The sequence below is a fragment of the Bradysia coprophila genome, assembly GCF_014529535.1.
Source record: "Bradysia coprophila strain Holo2 chromosome X unlocalized genomic scaffold, BU_Bcop_v1 contig_20, whole genome shotgun sequence".
In the NCBI taxonomy this organism is placed as follows: Eukaryota; Metazoa; Arthropoda; class Insecta; order Diptera; family Sciaridae; genus Bradysia; species Bradysia coprophila.
The window spans coordinates 38,582-59,881 of record NW_023503307.1 but is presented as its reverse complement, the minus strand read 5'-3'; the positions used below and the strand labels follow the sequence as shown (position 1 = coordinate 59,881).

General features: G+C 32.8%; 2 protein-coding genes across 4 annotated transcripts; one reads left to right on the top strand and one right to left on the bottom strand.

Moving 5' to 3' along the window:
* The first annotated feature begins 5,258 nt into the window (after positions 1–5,258).
* On the top strand, positions 5,259–7,230 carry LOC119068926. The gene is made up of 2 exons (XM_037172788.1): positions 5,259–6,070; positions 6,700–7,230. Exons 1-2 carry the CDS (start codon positions 5,323–5,325, stop codon positions 7,176–7,178), a joined length of 1,227 nt encoding a protein of 408 aa, XP_037028683.1. The 5' UTR covers positions 5,259–5,322; the 3' UTR covers positions 7,179–7,230.
* Positions 7,187–21,035, bottom strand: LOC119068927 (zinc metalloproteinase nas-13). Of its 3 annotated transcripts, none has more exons than XM_037172790.1 (6): positions 20,696–21,030; positions 13,910–14,235; positions 13,682–13,839; positions 13,468–13,612; positions 13,269–13,402; positions 7,187–7,585 (listed from the first exon to the last, which is right to left on the bottom strand). In XM_037172790.1, the coding sequence occupies exons 1-6, from the start codon at positions 20,704–20,706 to the stop codon at positions 7,391–7,393; spliced, it is 969 nt and encodes a 322-aa protein (XP_037028685.1). In that variant the 5' UTR covers positions 20,707–21,030; the 3' UTR covers positions 7,187–7,390. The 3 variants fall into 3 exon arrangements, with proteins under 3 accessions (XP_037028685.1, XP_037028686.1, XP_037028684.1); XM_037172791.1 differs by lacking the exon at positions 7,187–7,585 and adding an exon at positions 11,908–12,695 and having other exon boundaries at positions 20,696–21,035; XM_037172789.1 differs by lacking the exon at positions 7,187–7,585 and adding an exon at positions 11,908–12,397 and having other exon boundaries at positions 20,696–21,029.
* Between the last annotated feature and the right edge of the window lie 265 nt (positions 21,036–21,300).

Below are 21,300 nucleotides of genomic sequence, written 5' to 3'. Positions count from 1 at the left end.
ACTTATCAAGTATCTGGTCCAAACAAAACAAACCCAATTTGTGACAGAACCTTTGTCCTTTGATGGTCAAATCTCAATCATATGTCAACACTGATAATGATATACACAGCTAACAAAACTAATTTAGAAACTTTTTTTATTCTTTTCTTTAAACCACAAATCAAAGTGTCATAGATAATATCATCCACAAAATGTGTTTATCTAAGTAAATGAAAAATATAGTCTTTCAAAGTCAATGAAAACATAAATGAATTTGAGTGGAATTTGTGGAACCTGTTAAAAACGAGAAAAGTATCTAACCTAATTGAAAAATGTTTAACACGAGAGGATAATGCTCGAGCAGGCACTACGGAAAGTGCTAAGGGAGTCAAGGAATACCTCCAAATAAATTTCTAAAAATCAAAAGTCAAAGTTGACAAGTCACAATATCCAGCAACGTGTTAACGTGGTTTTTCTAGTTGATATTCCACAACTCCATAAATATTTCTATATGTCATTCTATCCTCCAAATCTCATGCTGTATGTATACCATTTGTTTGATGTAGCATTATTGTTTGAGAATTGCAATTACAGATAATCAATCCAATCAATAAACTTCCATCCGGTAAAATTCTATCCGCTTTAGATTCTTTAGAATAGGAACGTTATTTACCTCCGTTGTATCAAAGGCATTCGTTTGTGAAGTCTTTGTTTTAATAGACCTCTTAATAAACCTCTTTCTTGTCGTAGATAAATTTAAAGAAAATCGGGTTTCACAGAGCCTAATATTGACAAATATTTCACGAAATTTCAACAAATTTATCGAATTTTCTAGTGAAATTTGTTGAAATTTAGTGAAGTAATTCTCAATAGTAGGGCCTACGCAGCGCACTACTACAATCAGAATGGCAGAAATACTTTTTTTTATTAGATGTGATTGGATGGAACGATTTGGAACGTATTTAAATTTAGGAACTTTTCTGAATTTAAGAATTACCCTATTTACTGGGACCCGTTCGTATCTTAAAGGCATAGTTCTGGTGCAAACTGAAATAAATTTCAAAATGCTTACAAAACAATGACTCGCTTCGGGCACTCCATTCTAGAAAAACAAAAACAATTATGATACTTTGTGATAAGATTTATCCCGTTGTGTTTCTTGAAAATTTATATATTTTTTTTTATTTATAATTCGAAAATGATAAGAAAAAAGTTGTTTTGTGATGGAACGTTTTATTTTAATAACTTTTTTTCGTCTTATCATTTAGTTTGCATCTCAATGTAAAATATTTTTTTTTGCGAAATTTCGTAAATCGTAATACCAAATGAATCAAAAAAAAAAAATAAGAAAACCGAAATCATTTCAAAATTCGATATATATTATTATGAACACACACACAATCACACATCGGGGTGAAACATTAGGAATTCTTTATTTTTCGACATTTGATGAAGGGACTCTCATTTGACGATCAAAAAAAATTAGAACAAGAAAATTTGAGAGAAAAAAGTGGCTTCCGTTAAGACAAGGTTATGTTCAGTTTATAAAGATTTGATTCAGGAGTTATACAGAGTTTTCAGTTTAAATTTATTTTCTCTATCAATTATTTTGATGGATTTATATACATGACCGAATCGGATCACTGATGCAAAAATACAATTTTTTATTTCCAACCAAGAATTTGTTAAATCTTCAAGAATTGTACATAACCTTGAGTTAAGAAGAGCTTATCTAAATACTTTCCATCTCACTCAACACACCTTTCGATTAGGTTAAATAAACGATATTGCTCCGTGAACCCCTAGAAACGTTGTACGAGTCGATTGGGATTCACATAATCCAGAAATAAGTTTTCTTTTGTAAAAAAAAAATTAATTGGGCCGAAAATTGTTTGGCATGGAAGGTTAAACGAGTGTTAGTCCCTTCGTATTTGGTCCACTAAATACATAATTTTTTTGTAAATAGTAAAGTATTGATAGACGTTCAGTTCTATTAATTTTTATTTTTTAAATAATATTATTCGTCTGTGCTCTATATTTTTATCATAATGAAAAAATTAGAAATTACATTTATTGTTCTCGTAAAAAGAATGAAACTTTTGTATGTGTTAAAAATTAAAGAAAAAAAGCAGCAGTGGCCAAAAATTTAACAAAAAAATCAATTTTCAATAACAACATTAAAAGTTGAAGTAAAAAAAGTTTAAATTATGAAGACTTTACATGAATGGAAATTGTGCTAAAATTCATTGAAAAAAAATCTCTGGTCTTCGAGTCTTTTTTCTTTTCTTTTTTAAATAAAATTTAAAATTTATCATAGTGTCCTAAAAACAAACATGATTTTGAATAGAACATTAAAACGCTATAAAAATCCGATAAAAATATATATTTTCAAAAAATAATAAACAAAAGTTTTTCAATTCTTACCCATCACACCCATCCATTGTGCCATCATCGGTTAGGTCCTTGGTACATTAAAATTGCGATTCATCTAAACTGGAGGCGTGTAAAATGTTGATGCTAATTGCGGTACAGCTGCGGAGATCGATTGAAAATGTGTACTTACATCTCTACTTGCAATGACTGAGACAGTGTCTACACAAAAAGGTAACTTCACCTTAAATACTTTAAAGTTGAAATCTTTCGTAAGAACAACATGGTTGACTGGTTGACCCTTAGACATAGACTCTTAGTGTAAATTACAAAGAGAATATCAATTGTTAGATCGAAACCAATAAATGATACTACCGATAGAGGCGACTAGAACGAAACACAGGACATGAACATAAAGCACTGGAATCAACCACCGGAAGTAGTTTTAACACCATAAAGAAGGTTGGAGAAAAATCGACACGACATGACTTCCTGGTGATTGTATAGCTTGCCCTATCCAGACCAAATGAAACTCTTGTTTATCAAACGTAATTTATTGTCCCACATGATGGACAATTGTGGTTTTCAACATCCTGTTTTGCAAAAAAAAGCGTTTCCTTTACTTCGTTCTCTGCTTGTTCTTTTTTTTTGACATTTGAAAAAACATTATTACCAGCGAAGAAAGATCATTTTTCACTGTATTTACGGATATGTGATCTAGATCATCGGACTCAACATTATACAACATTTTCACAGGGTCAGTTTCGAAAAGTAAAGCTTCTGTTGCCTTAATCGAGAAAAGCGTAGTATGCAACTCGGTTATAGAGCCTTTATCACTCATCCCAACGCACTTCAAGCATGAGTGGTATTAAAGCACCTAGCAGGGTAATAGAAAAAAAAAATAGAGTACCACTTTAATCGAAGTATGCGAATATTTCCATACCTTTTGTTTCTTAATGTCATTGCAAAATTACCATTTAGGCTGCTTGGTATCAAAATACTACTTTGTTTGACGTGTAAAAACCTCTTTTACCCTGCTAGGTGCTTTGATGGTACTCTAAATAGAGTATTTAAACTTGACAGTGTGTCACACAACTGTGAAACACTGTAAGAATATATTCATGTAAAATAGAGTAGTTTCTGCAGCTGACCACTATGATCACTTTTGCGACGAATCTACACACGGCTAAATTGTTGCCTACATTTCCGGGCAAAATTATTATTATTTTGATGATAATTTTGGACTCGCATCCTTTCTGGAAAAAGTACGACCATCGTTTGGTGTTAAAATGTATTAGCTTTCACTAAAAATTTAAATGTTTATGCCGATGTAACCGAGAAAACTCAAAATATGTGTCAATTTTCGTGAAATATTGAGTTTTCTCAGACTGAGGTTACATCACCACAAACATTTAAATTTTAACTGAAACCTAACACATTTTAACACCAAACGATGGTCGTACTTTTTCCAAAAAGAATACGAATCTAAAATTATCATCAAAATAATAATATTTTGCTCCGAAATGTAGGCAACAATTTAGCCATGTGTAGATTCGTCTTAAGTGCGTTGCTCAATAATGCTCATCCGCATAATAGTTGTCATTTTTTATGTTGTATTGTGTCCGGACTGAAAATCCAAAGGTGAAATCTCGAATTGTACCAACGCACAATTGTGCAAATTGATGATCAATTTCTGGAGTTGTTCATCAGATTTTAAAAGTTGGTGATCAATTTTTGGGCTGACCTTCAGCTTCAAGTTGATTTCGACGGCAAAATCAATTTGATTTGCTGTTCGAAGTTACGAGTTCAAAGAATTTAATATGATTTCTGAATCTTTTCACTGCAATTGGTAGTTCATCAATGCAACTCAAATTTCAGGCTTACATACTGTCTCTTGAAGGGTTCAGAATTTCTCAAGCCGACAAAACTAAATTAAACAGCTTGACCTGACTCTATAGCAAAGGTTCCTTTGGCATGTAAATGCACCACAACATTTTCAACCAACATACAAGAAACGTTATGGACTCAAAGTTTAATAAATTCTATACACCTGTGTGTTCGTTTTCTATGCCTCTAACAAATCAAGTACTTTAAGACGAATCTACACATAGCTAAATTGTTGCCTACATTTCGGAGCAAAATTATTATTATTTTGATTAAAATTTTGAACTCGCATCCTTTTTCGAAAAAGTACGACCATCGTTTGGTGGTAAAATGTGTTAGTTTTCAGCAAAAATTAAAATGTTTGTGGTGATGTTACCTAACTCCGAGAAAACTCAAAATATGTGTCAATTTTCGTGAAATATTGAGTTTTCTGGAACTGAGGTTACATCACCACAAACATCTAAATTTTTACTGAAAGCTAAAACATTTTAACACCAAACGATGGTCGTACTTTTTCGTAAAAGGATGCGAGTCCAAAATTATCATCAAAATAATAATAATTTTACCCCAAAATGTAGGCAACAATTTAGCCATGTGTAGATTCGTCTTAAAGTCACAAGCAGATGTGGGGTGAATTTATTTCGAGAAGGTGAAACGTCTTTAACATATCAACAATTTCAGAAAAAAGTGAACTCAAATTCAATTCAACTGTACGTATCATCAAATATTCTACTTACTAAGTAGTACTTAGTTAGTCAAATGAATCTACATAACACCTTTCCTCACGGTACTATTTTAGAAAGTGGAGGAATCGATCGAATGATCAAATTAATATCTAAAAAATTACTAATAGGACACTATTTCATGGTGTTCTCGAAAATGTTGGGATAGGATCTCTAGTTGTTCTTCATTCTTTTAATATTGAAGCTACAGTACAAATATATTCATTTTACATTAACTTTTCGACAAATACGAATAATACCCACGTCGTAATTCCGAAGATATACTAATTTGAGTGACTCAATACAGTAGCAGTAGACTCCTTGAAAACTGTCATCACTTGATTTTGTAAAAATTTGTTTTTTAACAATGTCTCACAGCAAAATTATAAATCCGTTACGTTATCGTACAAAGTCATCAACGAAACTCAAACCACATTTTCGAAACATCGACAAAACCTTGGAGCTGCTAGAAAAAGAAGATGATGAACTCAAAACCAAATTACTGCATACAAATTGTAGTACGAAACTGTTACAGGATCGCGACAATATGGTGTGGGAAATCGAACGGCGATTGGACCGTCATGAAGAACTTCTCGAGGACATTAAAACGAAAAAGTCGAACATCGAACATTTAAAGCTCGGCATCAAGGAAGTTGATACAAAGTCCTTCCAATTGGCTGCGTCGGCAATATCTGACTTTCAGTATAGCAATAATCTGAACAGAGCTAAACGAATTAAGGAGAATTTGGAAAGCCGATTGACTGCACTGAAACGAAACGAGTGTACAGTTATAGCGGAAAACAGTCGATTGAATGAAATGATGGACAAGATGATGAATGACCGGCAAATGTTCTGTGAAACATGGATGAAATTAGACAATCAATTGGCTGAAAATAAGAAATTTCTTCTAAAAAAAACGGATGGGCTGACTAAAGTCTTCGGTGAAAGCGACTATTTGCGTGCGGAAATGAAAGCAATTAATGAAAAGGCACGACGCTTTGAGGCGATGCATATGGCTGAAGCTAGAACTATGGTTCGGAAGACTGTTTTCGATGAAAATACACTTAAATTTATGTCAGTAAAACGAAACAAAAGGCTGACCGGCTCGGAAGCAAGTAAGTAAGATCAAGCAACGATTCGATGAATTCTTCAGTCTAAGAAGAATTGACGGGGTTCGGTGTACAAAGTGAAAGGGTGCAAAGTCTCAAACTTCTTCGTATTTCGTTTGTCACACTTGGACTCTTTATTGACCGAGTTGTGACTGAGTTAGATTCTAATCATACAAAAAATTGAATTTTTGTACATTTAGGCAATAACTTTTTTCGTTAAGAGGGTAGACTAGGTGTGAAGTAGGCTATATATTGAAAAAATTTTTTTAAAATTAATGTAGACCATTTAATGAAAATCTGTTGCAGCAATTAGATGAGCAATATGTTTATCTATCTCTAAAAAATGAAAAACGATTTACAATAAGCATCAGTTGGAAGAAAACCGATTTCCAAAATATGAACGTCGCTTAAAGTTAGGCTATGCAATATTTTTTTGGAAACCGGTTTTCTTCCAACTGATGCTTATTGTAAATCGTTTTTCATTTTTTAGAGATAGATAAATATATTGCTCATCTAATTGCTGGAACAGATTTTCATTAAATGGTCTACATTAATTTCAAAACCAATTTTTCAATATATAGCCTACTTCACACCTAGTCTGCCCTCTTAATTTCATAACTTTTCCTCACCCCCAGACAGACTTAGCACACTTCTGACAAATACAAGAGAATCTAACACTCAGATGAACTATCGAAAGCAATCAATTACCAAGGAGATTCAAGAGTTATTCAAGAAAATCAATGAAATCTTACAAGTCTTGTCTTTAGTTGACCGACTGGACGATTTTAACATTGAGAAAAAGAAAGAGGTTGAATACGACGTTACCAAAATATTAGACAGGCTAGATACTTGGCTTGAAAATAGGCCGTATTATGCGTTGAAAAACCCAAATACTTGGAGATGTGGTAGATATAGCTCTGCATCAGAAAGAGTGAAACCGACACCAGCCATTAAAAATGTGACAATAAACGAGCAGCCAGTTTCGCCCATCGACGTGAACAGTATAAGGAAAGAACGATTCCACACAAATTCGTCCAACAAAACCGAATCCGGTCATTTGGTAGGAATCAGCAAAGGACCGGCTTCCGGTTCGAGAATATCAGCGGACAAATAAAACGTATGTTACACATTGACGATATTTCCGAATAAAATTTATTTACTTAAAATCTAAATCGTTTCCTAATTACATAAATTAATCACAATCAGTCATTTTTGCCATCAAATTATAATTTGGAATTATAATTTTGAATTTAAATATTTTATCGAACTAAATCAATTTGAAAATAAAATTTGAAAAAAATTAAGATTTTGTTGAATGTGTAAATCCTATCGTCGTCCATAATAATTATATGCCGTTGGATATGATCCATAACTGTACGTATATCGTCCATATGGATATTGTGCACTGTATCCACCGTATGTATAGCCAGAGTACGTTCTTTGGCAACTGTACATCTGATTAATTTTTGCTATGTCGCCGCCAGATAATCCATCACGTTGGCCCATTCTTGGTCCCGAATACTGTAAAAGAGTTATAAAGGAAACAATAAAATTGGAATTACCAATGAATATGGTGTTTCGTTTCATGTGACAACTTAAGTCCACAGATCCAGCAAATATTCCAGCCAAATGTATCCTCAGTTACAATAAGAGTTTCACTTTCTTACGAAAGTTGTTGAAAGGCATAATTTTTAATTTATCTTCTACACTAGCACTTTCACTAAGTTTGACGAAATCCTCTAATATTACCTCATACGGACCTATTTCTGAGAATTTATTTCTATTAATTTCAAGATTTTTTTTAGATATTTTATAGGAACTTTAGTAATTTTAGGAATATTGTAAGAATTTTAGGAATTTCTTGGAATCACATTCTCAAAAATTCGCCCTGACGAACGGAACATGGAATTTTTCTAGCGATTATATCGCTATGTTAACATCCTAAAGTTCACTCAAGCTTCAAAATTTCGGTGTGTTTGGTGGCTACAACGATGTACCCACTGAATCAGACCACAGTGGGGCTGAACAACTTTTTTTTCGACAAGTCAATGTACATGAAATTTTATTCTTATGAAAGGACGTCACCTCACGATTACTTTAAGCCCAAATTTAAAATATTTTATCTGGAGAGTTTCCAGAAAAAAATGTTTTCTTCTAGAGCTGTACCTGTATCTGTACTTTGATTAGCTCTGGCGAGCGTCTATCTCCTCGTTCCAGCCTACGTTCATTATTTCGTCATAGGCCGATCTGTAACCATTCAAAATATACCAAATTTGTCATAGGTTCCTAAAAAATATACAACTGTGGTGATACCCAGTGTCAATGTCGAATTTCTCGAAATATTTATATCAAAAATTACAAATGTCTAATTCTATGATTTTCGTGGTATTTTCTGAAGGGAATGAATATTTAATTAATATTTAATAGAATTTGAAAATTCGTCAACATTACTCCGAATTTCAGATTTTGTAATTTTTCATATAAAAATTTCGAGATAAGCGACATTGACACGTAATTGGGTGTAACCACAGTTGTATTTTTTTAGAAACCTATGACCTATAATAATGAGCATAGGCTGGAACGAGGAGATAGAGATTATTTTTAACTATTACTATTATCCTATCATCTCTTGCGAATTCTGGCAATTATTGAAACACTCGTGGAAATCATGATCCAAGATTGCCGTTAAAATGACCCCCTTACTTCTTCTAAAATATAAATTTTTTGGACGAATTGGCACAAAATCCTCTAATTTACTACATCAGCAAAATATTTTGCTTAATATAATCCTGATACCCAATTTTCCTTCGATTCGAGGCGTTGAGATTTTGGACAGGCATCGGGGAATCTAATTCTCTTCACAAAGTTGAATCAGGCACATTTTCCAGATTCACTCTTGGGGGATTTGACACACAATGAAATTTAGTGTGCTAAATGATTCAACTTGTGCCAAAAATAGAATGCGTATGTCAATTAGTAAATTAGCAAATCGTAGCGACAAATTTGGCGGAATAATAACAGAATACCTGGGACTATTTTTGGGAAAGATTTTCCTATATTTTTTCAAATTTTCCCAAAAAACTTTTTTGGGGAATTTGACAAAAATGTGAGAAACTCTAGGAAAATGTGTAGTGGGAAAAGTCAAGAAAATATAAGGAAATGTTCTCACAAAAATAGTCCTTGCTGAACAGTGTTGGTATCTAACCGAAAATTTACCGTGTCTTAACTCAAAATTGTTGGCATATCAATAAGTTCCCGTACCTCGATCGAATAATTCCCTTGACTGAAAGTCAGGGTCTTACACCAAAAAATACTGTGATTGAAAATGTATGAAATGCTATGAAAAACGTTAAATTTGGGTAACAATTTTTCGTTGAGGGCACGATAACTTGAGTAATTCTCTACCAATTTGGATAATTCTTTTTTTAAATATGTGAAATTAAAATCCCGAGGCTAAGTTCGGCGATGGGGTATGTAGGACTAAGGATCTGGAAGCTATCCGAGAAAAACGGGATTTTACACTGTTGATCATAGCCTCAAATAAAAAAGATTATTTTGATGAAATTTGATTTTATTTGCTGGTGCGTGTAAATCATATATAATTGTTTTCGATGTGCATGAAACTAGTAGGAAGAATAATTTCATCATTCGATGTCCAGCTTCTAACGTGTAAACATCTCTTGCTAGTGAACTACTAACATCTTGATATTTTACTATCAAATTTGATAGTTGACTAACAACTTGATAGTTGACTATCAAATTTGATGGTTGACTATCAAATTTGATAGTTGACTAACAAATTTGATAGTTGACTTAGAAATTTGATAGTTGACTAACAACTTCATAGCTGACTAACAAATTTGTCAACTATCAACTTGTTAGTCATTTATCAAGTACGTAGTTTTTTACTCCATCCACAACCACATCTTACGCCAGCAAAATGCCTATTATCAAATGAGCACACTTTGATTAAAAAGTGGAAGAAATTTAAAAAAGAAGTAAATTTTTGCAGGCAATATAAGATGAACTCTCAACAAATTTCTGAAGATTTTTTTAAAAATTAAATGAATCAAAGAGAATATTGTAAAAATTTTACGAGTGTGAAGTTTGCAAAAATTATATTCAAGGGATTATTTTTTCTCGGTCTACCAATAAATTTCTCCTTTCCTTCTATAGAGTCGAAATTGGTACCAATTTACCGAAAATATTGGTGAGCTGAGTTATTTTTAACGATCAATCAAAAACTAATAAAGTTCATTTATTACCATGTGAAGGTATATAGGTACTGGGGGACTTCCTTTTTTTGTACAAAAGTGTAAGAGGAGAACATCTATCGCTCTTTTTTATTTTATGAAAAAGTCTTCGTTCCACATTCACAAAACATACTTCGCATCTACTCTGATGTAACAAAAAGGCAATCAAACAGAATAATAGACAGCTCGTACGAGAGCGAAGCGAGGGCCGTAATCTACACGAGTCATATTTTATTTATGATTTACGGTTGATTGAAAATCTTGAAAATTTATAAGAAAATTGAGATCTCAAAAAGTGGTCAGAACTCATTCCACCCTACGCTCACCTCATTCCTCAATGGTTTCCAAAGAATCTTTTTGTCAAATTTTCCTTTCATTTGCGTGGAACATTAATTTAGTAAATATACATGTATGTATTAAATTTGACAAGTTTTTATGAATACAGCTGAAGAAATAAACTAGAATCAGTGATGCTTCTAAAGCTTAACAATAAAAAATGAAAATGTAATGAAATTGATCAAAAATACATTTAGAAAAGTGTCAGTCAAGGGACCTGACCCGCCCTGAGGTCCTCCACATTCATAATAAGTAATAATGTTTAGGTTACATCGATTTTGAGAAATTTTCCGGAAAACATATTTTCGGCCGTTTGTCATCAAATTTCATGAAGTTAATATTTGCCCCAGGAGTACTCGACATCAGCTTTCCAACGAACCCATACAAACCCCGTGTCCTCACCACCTTATGGAAATGAAATCCGGACTACGAAACCCCGTTTTTCGACTTTTGGCCACTTACAACCAGCCAGGTATGGAAGATCAAAAATATCTGAGACTAGTTTTGGGGCCTAGGCACCAAGGCCTAACTAGGCATATATAAAAAAATCCCGTAATAAATAGCGCCGATTTCGGTCAGTCGGTCAGAAAAGAATCCATTGATATCTTCACTGAATAGTGTTTGCAGATGACTTAAAATGTGTTCTAATGTTACTCCAGTAGTGACTCTGGCAAATTCACCTTAAAGTTGAAACTGGAGAGCGAATTTGGCACAGTGGACTACTCCCTTAGACAACCTCCTATTTACAATTTATTTTGCAAAGAATGATACACAAAACAATAAGAAATATGGTAACTAAAATTCTAACCCCACCCCACGTTCAAAGAGCTAAAAACGCACGTGTCACAAATTAAAATATTCAGTCAATATGTTTTGACCGAGTGAATTATTTAAATTTCTTTATATTAACCCACTGTACCACCTGCCAGTAAAGTTCCATATAGACATGAATATAAATTCATTGATTTATTTATGTATCACGATCAACACTTATCGTTCGTACAAAAAATTATCGTTCGAAACCTGATTTTCTTCGAATAAAATATTTTTTACATGAAAGTCAAAAGTCCAACTGATTCATCTGATTAGAAAACTTATTCTCCTGTTATGATAAAGGTTAGGACGAGCTTCTTTAAAAAAAGAAAATTTGGAACGCTCATGTCCGCATAATAGAATTAGTGAATTATATACCCATTGCCAACAAATGTGTGTATGCCATTGATTAGTCACATTAAAAGTAAATTTTTGATTATATTCGTTATGCATGCATTTATTTCAATAAATAGTTTAGATTAGTTTAAATAAAATTATAATTAAAATGAACAATTTTGGATTCATTGGGTGCACTAAAATCTACACAAGAAAAAAAAACATTTTTAAACATATATCCATGAGATCAAGTTATTGAAAACGAGGTAGATCGGTTCGATATATTTTTTTTCGTGAATTAGAGTGGAAAATGTTTTGTTTGAAATGTTGCTCATTCAATAGAATTTGTAATTTCAGTGGTGCTATTCGATGCGAGTCCGTTATTGCCGTTTTCCTCCTGGAAAAAACCGCTCACCAAATTGCCTAGAAAATTTAATACCGGTCGGTTTGCACCAACGGGACGTGTCGGACGATTTGTACTCGTCGCCGATACCCCCGATGCACCAGTTGTCTTGCACTTGTACATCGAACTCAATTTCTGAACGTCTTTGCTAGACAATCCTTCTCTTTGGCCCATATTCGCACTGGCACCGTTCTTAACATGATTATAGAAGAAATAAATTTTGGATTTTCAGTGTAGATTGTGGGTGTGATTTATTGCTATGCTTAGTGATATGTGACTTTAAAAAAAAATGAAAATTGTGCACGCAACAAATTGTGAAGGAAGACATTGCCCGAAGGGGATATATGTAATGTTTATTAGTAATTCTTCATGCCAACTCATGCCTTGTTGTTTAACCTGGTGCAAGTTAATGACATTGATACATTCCTTTCAGCTTTCTAACATCCGAATCACTAAGTCCAACTCGTTGGCCTATTACAGCACTTGGATTCTGTTAACAATATTAGCAAGTTGAGTTTTTCATTTGACTTTAATTCTAGTAAAGCGATTGTTGCATATGTAAAAGACTCATCCGGTGGAAGCTCTTGAATCCATCACACCGTACTCGGTAGTATAATTAGTGTATCAAGAGCTTATTCAGTCAGATGGGCCTCAAAACACAAGCATCACCTCTCTTAATATTGTTAGTAGCTAGTGTCGTTGTAAAATTGGTTTTGTGTGAAAAGAATTTTATTTGTTGATCTAAGGTGTAGTGGCAGGTGAATATTGTGCTGTTGACTTTTCTTTTCAATTTATTTTGTTTGTTCTTGTTACGTTTATTAACTGTTTTCTTGTTGAAATATTTAGTGATAATGGACTTTGATTGGTGCGACAATATGTGTACTGAGAAAAAAGGCTTTTGGAACCTTTAATGTCCAAAGAATGTATAACCATTTTTCGTAATGAATACGAATTTTTTTAATCGTTGGACTTTTCATTCAATGTAATATTAAAGGTAGCGTTACCACTTTTCTCGGTGTGGTAGTATAGTAGGTATTGAGTATGTTCTTTTTTGTAAGCTTACCTTTGCAACGAGAGTGGGTTGTCCATTTTTGGAGAAAGCATTTGCTGAATAATGCATAACACTGCCATAGTCGTAGCCAACACCGAATGCGTCTGTTGTTGCAGAGCTGGCCTTTTCGAAATTGTTTTCGGTACCTGTTGAGCACATTTCGTTGATTACACGATCATACCGAACGTTGATTGTTCCCCGTATCAAATACCTGACTTAATATTGTTCCAATTGACGTACACATAACCATCTCGTTCGCTTCGATTTTGTTCATGCAGAAAGCCCAAGGCGTGCATCAATTCGTGTACGACCGTACCAACTTTTACCATACATCCGGGAGTTTGGAAATTCACTTCCTGAAATAACATGAAAAACCAACCGAGTGAGTTTCAATTTGAAAACGAACATCGGTTTCTTGGAGTAACCTGTCTGCCGCCGATTCTTCCCACACTTGACCAGCATCCAGTGTTTCCATTCACAATTGAGATGTAGTCTTGTTGATTCGATCGGGGTGTGAAACGAATGCAGGTCCTTGCATGGTATTCATTGAACGCTTTTTCAATCAAGCTCATTTGGTACGCATCTAGAGGCGAAATGGATTTTTATCAAACAATTAGAGACCACTGACTAAGTTTCCATCAAATTTAACTGACCAAAACTACCGCGAATTTCGTATGGAACAACTCCGCCCGGCCAACGTGCTGACGTTGCCGACAAACCATTACGGGCTTGTCCCAATGGCATCAAAATGTCACCTTCCAAATACGATCCCAATTCTTCGGGATTGCCTGCGTCTACCTCTGGATTGTATTTCGCAATTCTTTCGCCGGTAGAGTTGTCTGGTTCACCGAATATCGTCCGACCATACTGGGTTAGATCTATGAAACCAAGTTTTCGCAATAGGGTCTCGTCAACCGGAAGTGATTCAACAACGTTCGTCAGATGCAGCGCGCATAAAAGCGTGGTGGCAAGTATGAAGCTGCAAGATCAAAATAGGATTGAGTCATTTCATTGTTGAAATCATTCTTCTCCAAGTAAACAAAGTTTCCGACCCTTCTAGCATTAATATAAACCAATTTATGAATAAATAAGGCACACCTCATGCTTAAAGATGTTTAGCCTGGGTCATCGGTAGCTGTTATACTTGGACGTAAAATAATTTATTGACGTCAAATGATGAGCTTTTTATAAAATGATAAATTTGAAAGATTTATGGAAGTTATCAATCATTCTACCTTCTTTGTTGCATGATAAATATATTCTACAAAAGAAGAATGAAGAGTCAGGTGCACTTTTGTTATGAATGAAAGCATATATATACATCGTTCGGTGTAATTAAGGTAGAGCTTGTTTTTGTTGTCTGGTGGGCCTTTATTCATTTATACTCCGATGGAAATATAAATTAAAAAGTTCTTGAGATGAGCACTGTGATCCATGTCGATTTCGATAAAATTTTGAACCGCTGGTAGTGATTGGGAAGTGGCGGATTCCTTGAAATATTGATACTATTTCAACCGTTTTTCACTCTGAACATTTGTCCCTACTTCAGCCAGGACCACAATATCTGTGTGAAGCTCTGACAATTTACAGGTACTCTAACAGGTATATCCATGTCAAATTTAAGTATCGGTTTAATATCGAATCATTGAATTTATTTAATTAAATTGATTGTGTATGCGAAACCGTATTTATTATTCAAGAAATTTAATTGCTTGATTGATTTATGTTCGTTCTGGTTTATGTTCCTATTAAAATTGTGATTAGTCACTAGCTAAAGTTAAAAAAATTGCCGAGCCGGCATTTTAAAAGCAAAAATAATGAATGAAATCATCCAGGAATCAATAGTCTATAGCAGATCGAAAATAGAGAGAAAGAGGGAGAGAGAAAAAAACTTTTACTATCTCTTGTGAGGATGAATGAATACATTTTTGAATTAGCCGCATCTATTGAAATTTTGAAGTCTATTAATGTATTCAATTCTGTAGTTTCCTTAAATTATATTTTTTTTCCCTTTCTGGTTGCTTCTCAACATTTCGGCTTCGATGTCCATTGGATGTCATTTTATTTAATTTACGTCATTTTTGCAATCAATTTTTTTTTGGATTGGTCAAAGGTTTTTTTCTTGCACACAAGAAATTTAATTTTTTTTTTGATTTATTGCTCAGCTTACGATTTAAGATGATGTTTTTAATGTGACACAAAAAAAAATCACACACCATGCGCGTTAGTAAACCAGAAAAACAGTCATCCAAAATCCGATCGCATAAAAAATCCATTTTTTTTTCACACAAAAAAAAACATTTGTCCGGCAAGTTTTCATGTGGTTGATATATGTTTACATCCACGACAAAAGCGTATGTATATATAAAGCTAAGAACACCTGGCCAAAAGACGATAAAATCATTTCTTGGCTAAATATTTATGAATGAATCATATTTCAAACAAAAAAAAGCTTGGAAAGTTCTCAACGAGGAAAATAAGAAGCAGATACCGACTACTCAATGCATATTCTTTTTCTGGTTCTGAAAGTTAGATGCATGTTTTTAATATCTTTTTTTTCTTAAATGAATTTATTGCATTGCAAGACTAATTTATTTCACAACTGATATGCACTGCTCTCCTGCTAATATATATTTTTTGACTTTGTATATATTTGGTATATAGCTGCTGGTATAAATGAACATATTTGAACCCATATCTGATAACCGATTACCATGCCACACCTATATAACTTGCATTTTATCGTACAGTCATATCAATGTGGTATAGATTTTTTGGGAGAAATAATTTATGCAAATTTTACATATAATTTTGTTGTTGTTGCTTCTTTCATGTTCGAAACGATATAACGCTAGTGTGGGGTCCGCAAGATATTTAATATATAAATTTTCCATAGGTAGGCAAATTAAATCGAAAAATTTTGCCAGACATAGCGTCGCTGGATGTCTAAAAATGAATGATAAATGACTGGTGGTTTATATTGACTTTATGGCAAAAACAGATGCTTAAGGTGTATGAAAGATTTAACATGAAAAAAAAACGCGAATGTAAATCACACTAAAAACCACATTTTTCGGTTGTAAAATGGTGAGAAAGATTTGTTTTGGGCACTTGTTTGAGTTATTATTGGTGGGTTCAATTTATTTCGGTTTCGTTAATTTTGTTTCGTTATTTATTTTCGGATAGCGTACCACAGGATCTGATTCATGGCTGTCATTCAAGCCATTATTATTGATAATTTGTTAGTGTTGAATCGCATAAGCCAATGCATCACATCGAGAAACTAGCACAACTGAGTAGTCAATAGTCACGCACTATCCAATCTAATAGTTCCTCCTTTTAGTACATGAGTTTTCCCAGTTTTCTAATTTTAAAATGTCATTAAGACACATGAAAATAATATATCCTTCATGCTAGACGATTTTAAACTTCGTGGAAGCTCATTCGTCATCACTCTTGCTTTACCTGTTGTTTTGCTCTGTGCAGATTGGATTCCTTGTACATTATACAATGAAAGACAATCTCTGTAATGTGATTTTGGTGTCGTAGACATATATTTTGCTTAGAAACGAGGAGCGACATTTTCGTTAACTACGCGTCTGAGATTATGTGCAAAATAAGAAATCTTTTAATAATCTATTCCTTCGTATCCACAATCCAAAAATAACACACAACTAAAACACAATATGAAGAAATATGTCTCATTTCTAAATACTTCTGTTGGTGTTTTGAGTCTGGTGTCAATGCACGCCAGTCCGTAGAACTGTGTGGTAACGCGAGATATTTGTTACTATTTCATCATCCCCAAAAAAATGATAGAATTGACATCGTTCACCCGCGAAATATCTGCATGTGATCCCACACTAAAGTTTTTAACCAAATGAATTCAATTATTTAGAAAACATCACATTAATAACAATGTTTATTTAATCAATTTTTCTGTTGTGACACAAACATATTTTAACCACCAAAAAGGCAAAAATATATTTTTTTTAAATATTCTCCACTCTACGCTTGAAACGGCGTAGATGTTAAGCAAATGTTAATTTTCGGTTGTTTTTTTTTCTTAAATATTTTTTTTGCCTTCTGATTATTATTATGCATTTCAAGTCAATTTAAAGTTGGTGAACAAAATGGAACCAAAATTTCGTTTATAAATTAATTTTAATCACATTTGCCAGGGAGAGATGCACAGAACGACAAAGCCAGCAAATCAACATTCAATAACAGAAAATATTTTCAATTACAAAATATTAATTTCAATAAGAATTTTTAATTGGTTTGGAGTCGTCGGTACTTCCTGTAAAACGCGTCAGATTCCAACTGTACAAGTGTAAACGAAAGCACGAAAGACGAAGAAAAGGTTTAAAGTTAGGCGTTTAATGAGATCCTTAATGCATATGATTTATGTCCACCATACCACGACTGTATATTAAAATCAAATTATTAATATTTCGGTTATGCTTGCGGTTTTTTGTTGATGTAACAACGGAATATTAAAGTTTTATCGGTAATAAGGTTACTTGGAGTTACGCAAAACAAGTTTGAAGTTCAATTAAATGGTGGGCTCTATCTAATTTCTCAATATATTGAGAGAGTGGTTAACTGTAAGTTTTGTTTTTTGATAGGGATTTTCCAATTCCTATCCTCTGTTATTTTCATAAGTTGGAGAAAAAATTTCGGTGTATTCGGTAGTTCTTATTTATCTACCAAGGAATTTCGGCGAACGACTTTCCATATTGCTAGAGTACTCTATATAGAAGTAATAATTCTTCTTTCCTTGGTTCTTTCCTCTGCTAAAAATCTTACTGACAATTTAAATATTTAACTTTTAGAGTGAAAGCTTTATTGTTTCATGTACAGTAATATCGACAGATTTTATGTTTTCGCTGCTTTATTAGATGTGGTCCATTCATACCATCACACTGCTTATATGGTTCTACTATGAAACCCGTACAAAAACGTAAAATCATTGTATTTATCTGTTAAAACAGCTGAAGCGAACTTAGACACAAATTCGTTTGACAATAACTGTTATAGAATAAAACCAAAATCTTAAAAGTGTACCAAGTAAAACCGCAGAATGATCTTGCAAGCAATAGTTATGATAGTTTAATTAAACCAAAAAACGTTTTCCCTCGGTTTATTGTTTCCTAATCTTATCTAAAACGAGACACCACTGTTCGAGATTAGATGATTCAGAAACTGAAACTGAATGTGTACACACATTTTATACACACCTACATCAACATCGCATAAATGTTAAAATTTTCGTCGAAATTGTACAATTATGTGAGTAAGTTTGTAACAAGAACTAGAAACAATGCACATTGCGAATAAATACAGTAACGTAAGTGCTTTCAAATTGGTGACTTTATCACCAACTAAAGTTTTATCATAATACTGTGCATAAATTGAAAATTTTGCTACTCTCTTAGGAAAAGGTATCGTAAGATGAATACATGATCAGTAAAAGTGTTCGACGTTCGTCTTACTCATAAGAGAAAATTATAGGGTTTGAACCGAAATATTGTAGAAATTAGGAAACAATTTGCAGCCGATAAATTCATATTCTTTTGCGTTAATCGGCACCCATTCTTTCCAATTAAAAATGGATTCAATTAGCATAATTTCGGTACTGAGCTCGCATATCGTTCACACACGTTTCAGTAAAAACTTTCATTTTCAACATTAATATATTGAGATGAAGTCGATGAACTTGGTTTTTAGGAATAGTGGTTCCTTCGAAAATTGCAATTTTATGTGAGAACTTGCGTCAGAGATTTGCTATACCAACGACTGAATTGTTAAATTGAGTTGAAAACGAACGTCGAGTAAGTTGATCTAGACAGCTAGTCAACGTGTGGAAACAAAAGGAATTTATAGGTTGTGTAGGTAATACGAAAAGCCGGACGTTCCCCGAAACTATTAGATTGTTGTACTTTGGGTGAGACATGAACTCAATTTTTACAGTTTTTTTTTCTTCAAATTTTTATTTTTTATTGTATCACGAACTCAGATCCTCAAATTCAAAATATATGTAAATGAATTTTACAAATCGATTTGAATATTATATTTTTCAATTGAGTTATTCTATTATGCCATTTATACTTTGTGCGAAATAAAAATTCGAAACACACAGCATAATATCTAAGCTGAGCCTCTCTCTGGTTCGATAAAATAAAATGCTTTAATCCGCCAAACCGAACACCACACTACCAGAAACACACAACATTTTAATTAACAAATAAATCAAATTGAAAAAACCAAGCTCATATGTTTTAAAAATATTCAAAAATATGCAGTTTTTTGGTGAGATTTAACGTTTTTTTTTCTTCTTTATCGGGTTATCTGTATTCAAGAATAATATCTGTATAAAAATTAGCTTCGCGTTAATCACTCTTTATGGAAATTGAATGAAAAAATAAAAGACTTTTTGGCAATTAAATATATTTTTGATGAAAAAAAAACCAACTGTTCAAATAGCACACCTGTCAGCTCTCAGAAACTTCTTCGCGATGGAAAAAAAACCATCATTTCGTATATATATCTAAACTAGTTTTCATATATGTGAGATGATGTGACAGACTTAAAGACCAGATTGGTAATATTTTTAGCTGAATTTTGAGATTCTTTTTTTGGAAATGAAGAAAAAAAAAGATTTAAAAGTGATTTGAATTGAGAAAAGATAGTTTTTTTAATGGATTTCATTAATGGAACTTGGAACTGAATTAGATTTTTGCACGATATTGAAATGGGATTTGTATTGTTGTCAGGTGATAATACCTGATTTTATGTGGCTGCTGGCAGACAAAAAAAATTAACGTTTCATTCTGGATTATTATTATTAACTGTCAAAAGCGTATTGTAAGTTTTTATCAGTAAATAGAATGTTTCCACAAAAATTTATGGGATTTTTAAACAATTTTATTAAAAATCAATTTAAATGCCATGAGTCTTCAAATTACTTCAAATCGATTTTAAATTTATTCGGAGTTGATGTTCTGTCTTTCTTCGTTTATTTTACTAAACTTTTTTGTAATTTTCTTCCCATTCCAAAGATAATTCAATTGCTACATATACCCAATTACTGATACATTGTAACCGAAATAATCAATTTATGCAAAACACTTTAACTTTATCTTAAGTTTTTAAATTAGTTTACGCAAGAAAAAAAAATATATAAAGGAAAGGAGGAGAGAAAAAAAAATCTGTAATTGAAAGCACAGCTCAACGAGCAAAGGTACCCATAACCAATCAATTAACATTGTATACGGTTATCCTTATTTAATTCAATTTTCAATTTAATAATTTTTTTTCTCTCTCTCTCCAGTTATCCGAATGAAGAACGAACACACTCATCCTCAATTACATAAATTATTTCGGCAAAACGCAATATCAACAATTCAATTTATGATAATAATCATTCCTGCACATACCTTGAGCACATATTGAATATCACTTTTAATTAAACCGAAAAAAGGCAAATTAATTTTTTTTGTTTTTTAAATGACAATATTTTCTACACAATTTTATTTGGTGGCTTTTTGTTTTGGTTAAGCACGCACGCAGATCGAAATCCTTTTTTTTCGTTTTGTTAAATTTTACAGGCAAGAGTAAATGATGCCAAAATTTTGTTCTTTTTTTATTTTGTTTGTTTGTTTTTATTATTAATTTTTTTTTCGTTCACTAAGACTCTATTCCGCAAAATTACAAAAAAAAGAGAATTTAATGCAATATCCCGGTTCGGCGAAAAAAGAAGTTCTGATACAATGTTCGCAAAAATCCCACTATATATACAAAAGTTTAAAAACATTTTTTTTCCATTCATATACACATTTATTTCAAACGTGAGCCGGTAAGTTTCGCAAGTTTGCGTTTTTAAAAACACCAGTGTATAGTTTATACCAGCAAAAGTTTAATTTTCTTTTGATATGTGTGAGCTTAACATTGTATGAATGTGTATAATACTTATAAAATCATTTATTTTTTGTTCGTTGACCGATAACTCGTCGTGTTAAGGTCTTCGAAGAACTCATATTCC

Bases quoted from the DNA above. Each gene is read 5' to 3' on its own strand.
- LOC119068927 (XM_037172789.1), bottom strand. The intron at 13,613-13,681 runs GTTACTCCAAGA...ATGTTATTTCAG, and splicing joins GAAGAATCGGCGGCAGACAG to GAAGTGAATTTCCAAACTCC. The intron at 13,403-13,467 runs GTATTTGATACG...TGTGCTCAACAG, and splicing joins TTGGAACAATATTAAGTCAG to GTACCGAAAACAATTTCGAA.
- LOC119068926 (XM_037172788.1), top strand. From the start codon at position 5,323: ATGTCTCACAGCAAAATTATAAATCCGTTACGTTATCGTACAAAGTCA. The intron at 6,071-6,699 runs GTAAGTAAGATC...CCTCACCCCCAG, and splicing joins GCTGACCGGCTCGGAAGCAA to ACAGACTTAGCACACTTCTG.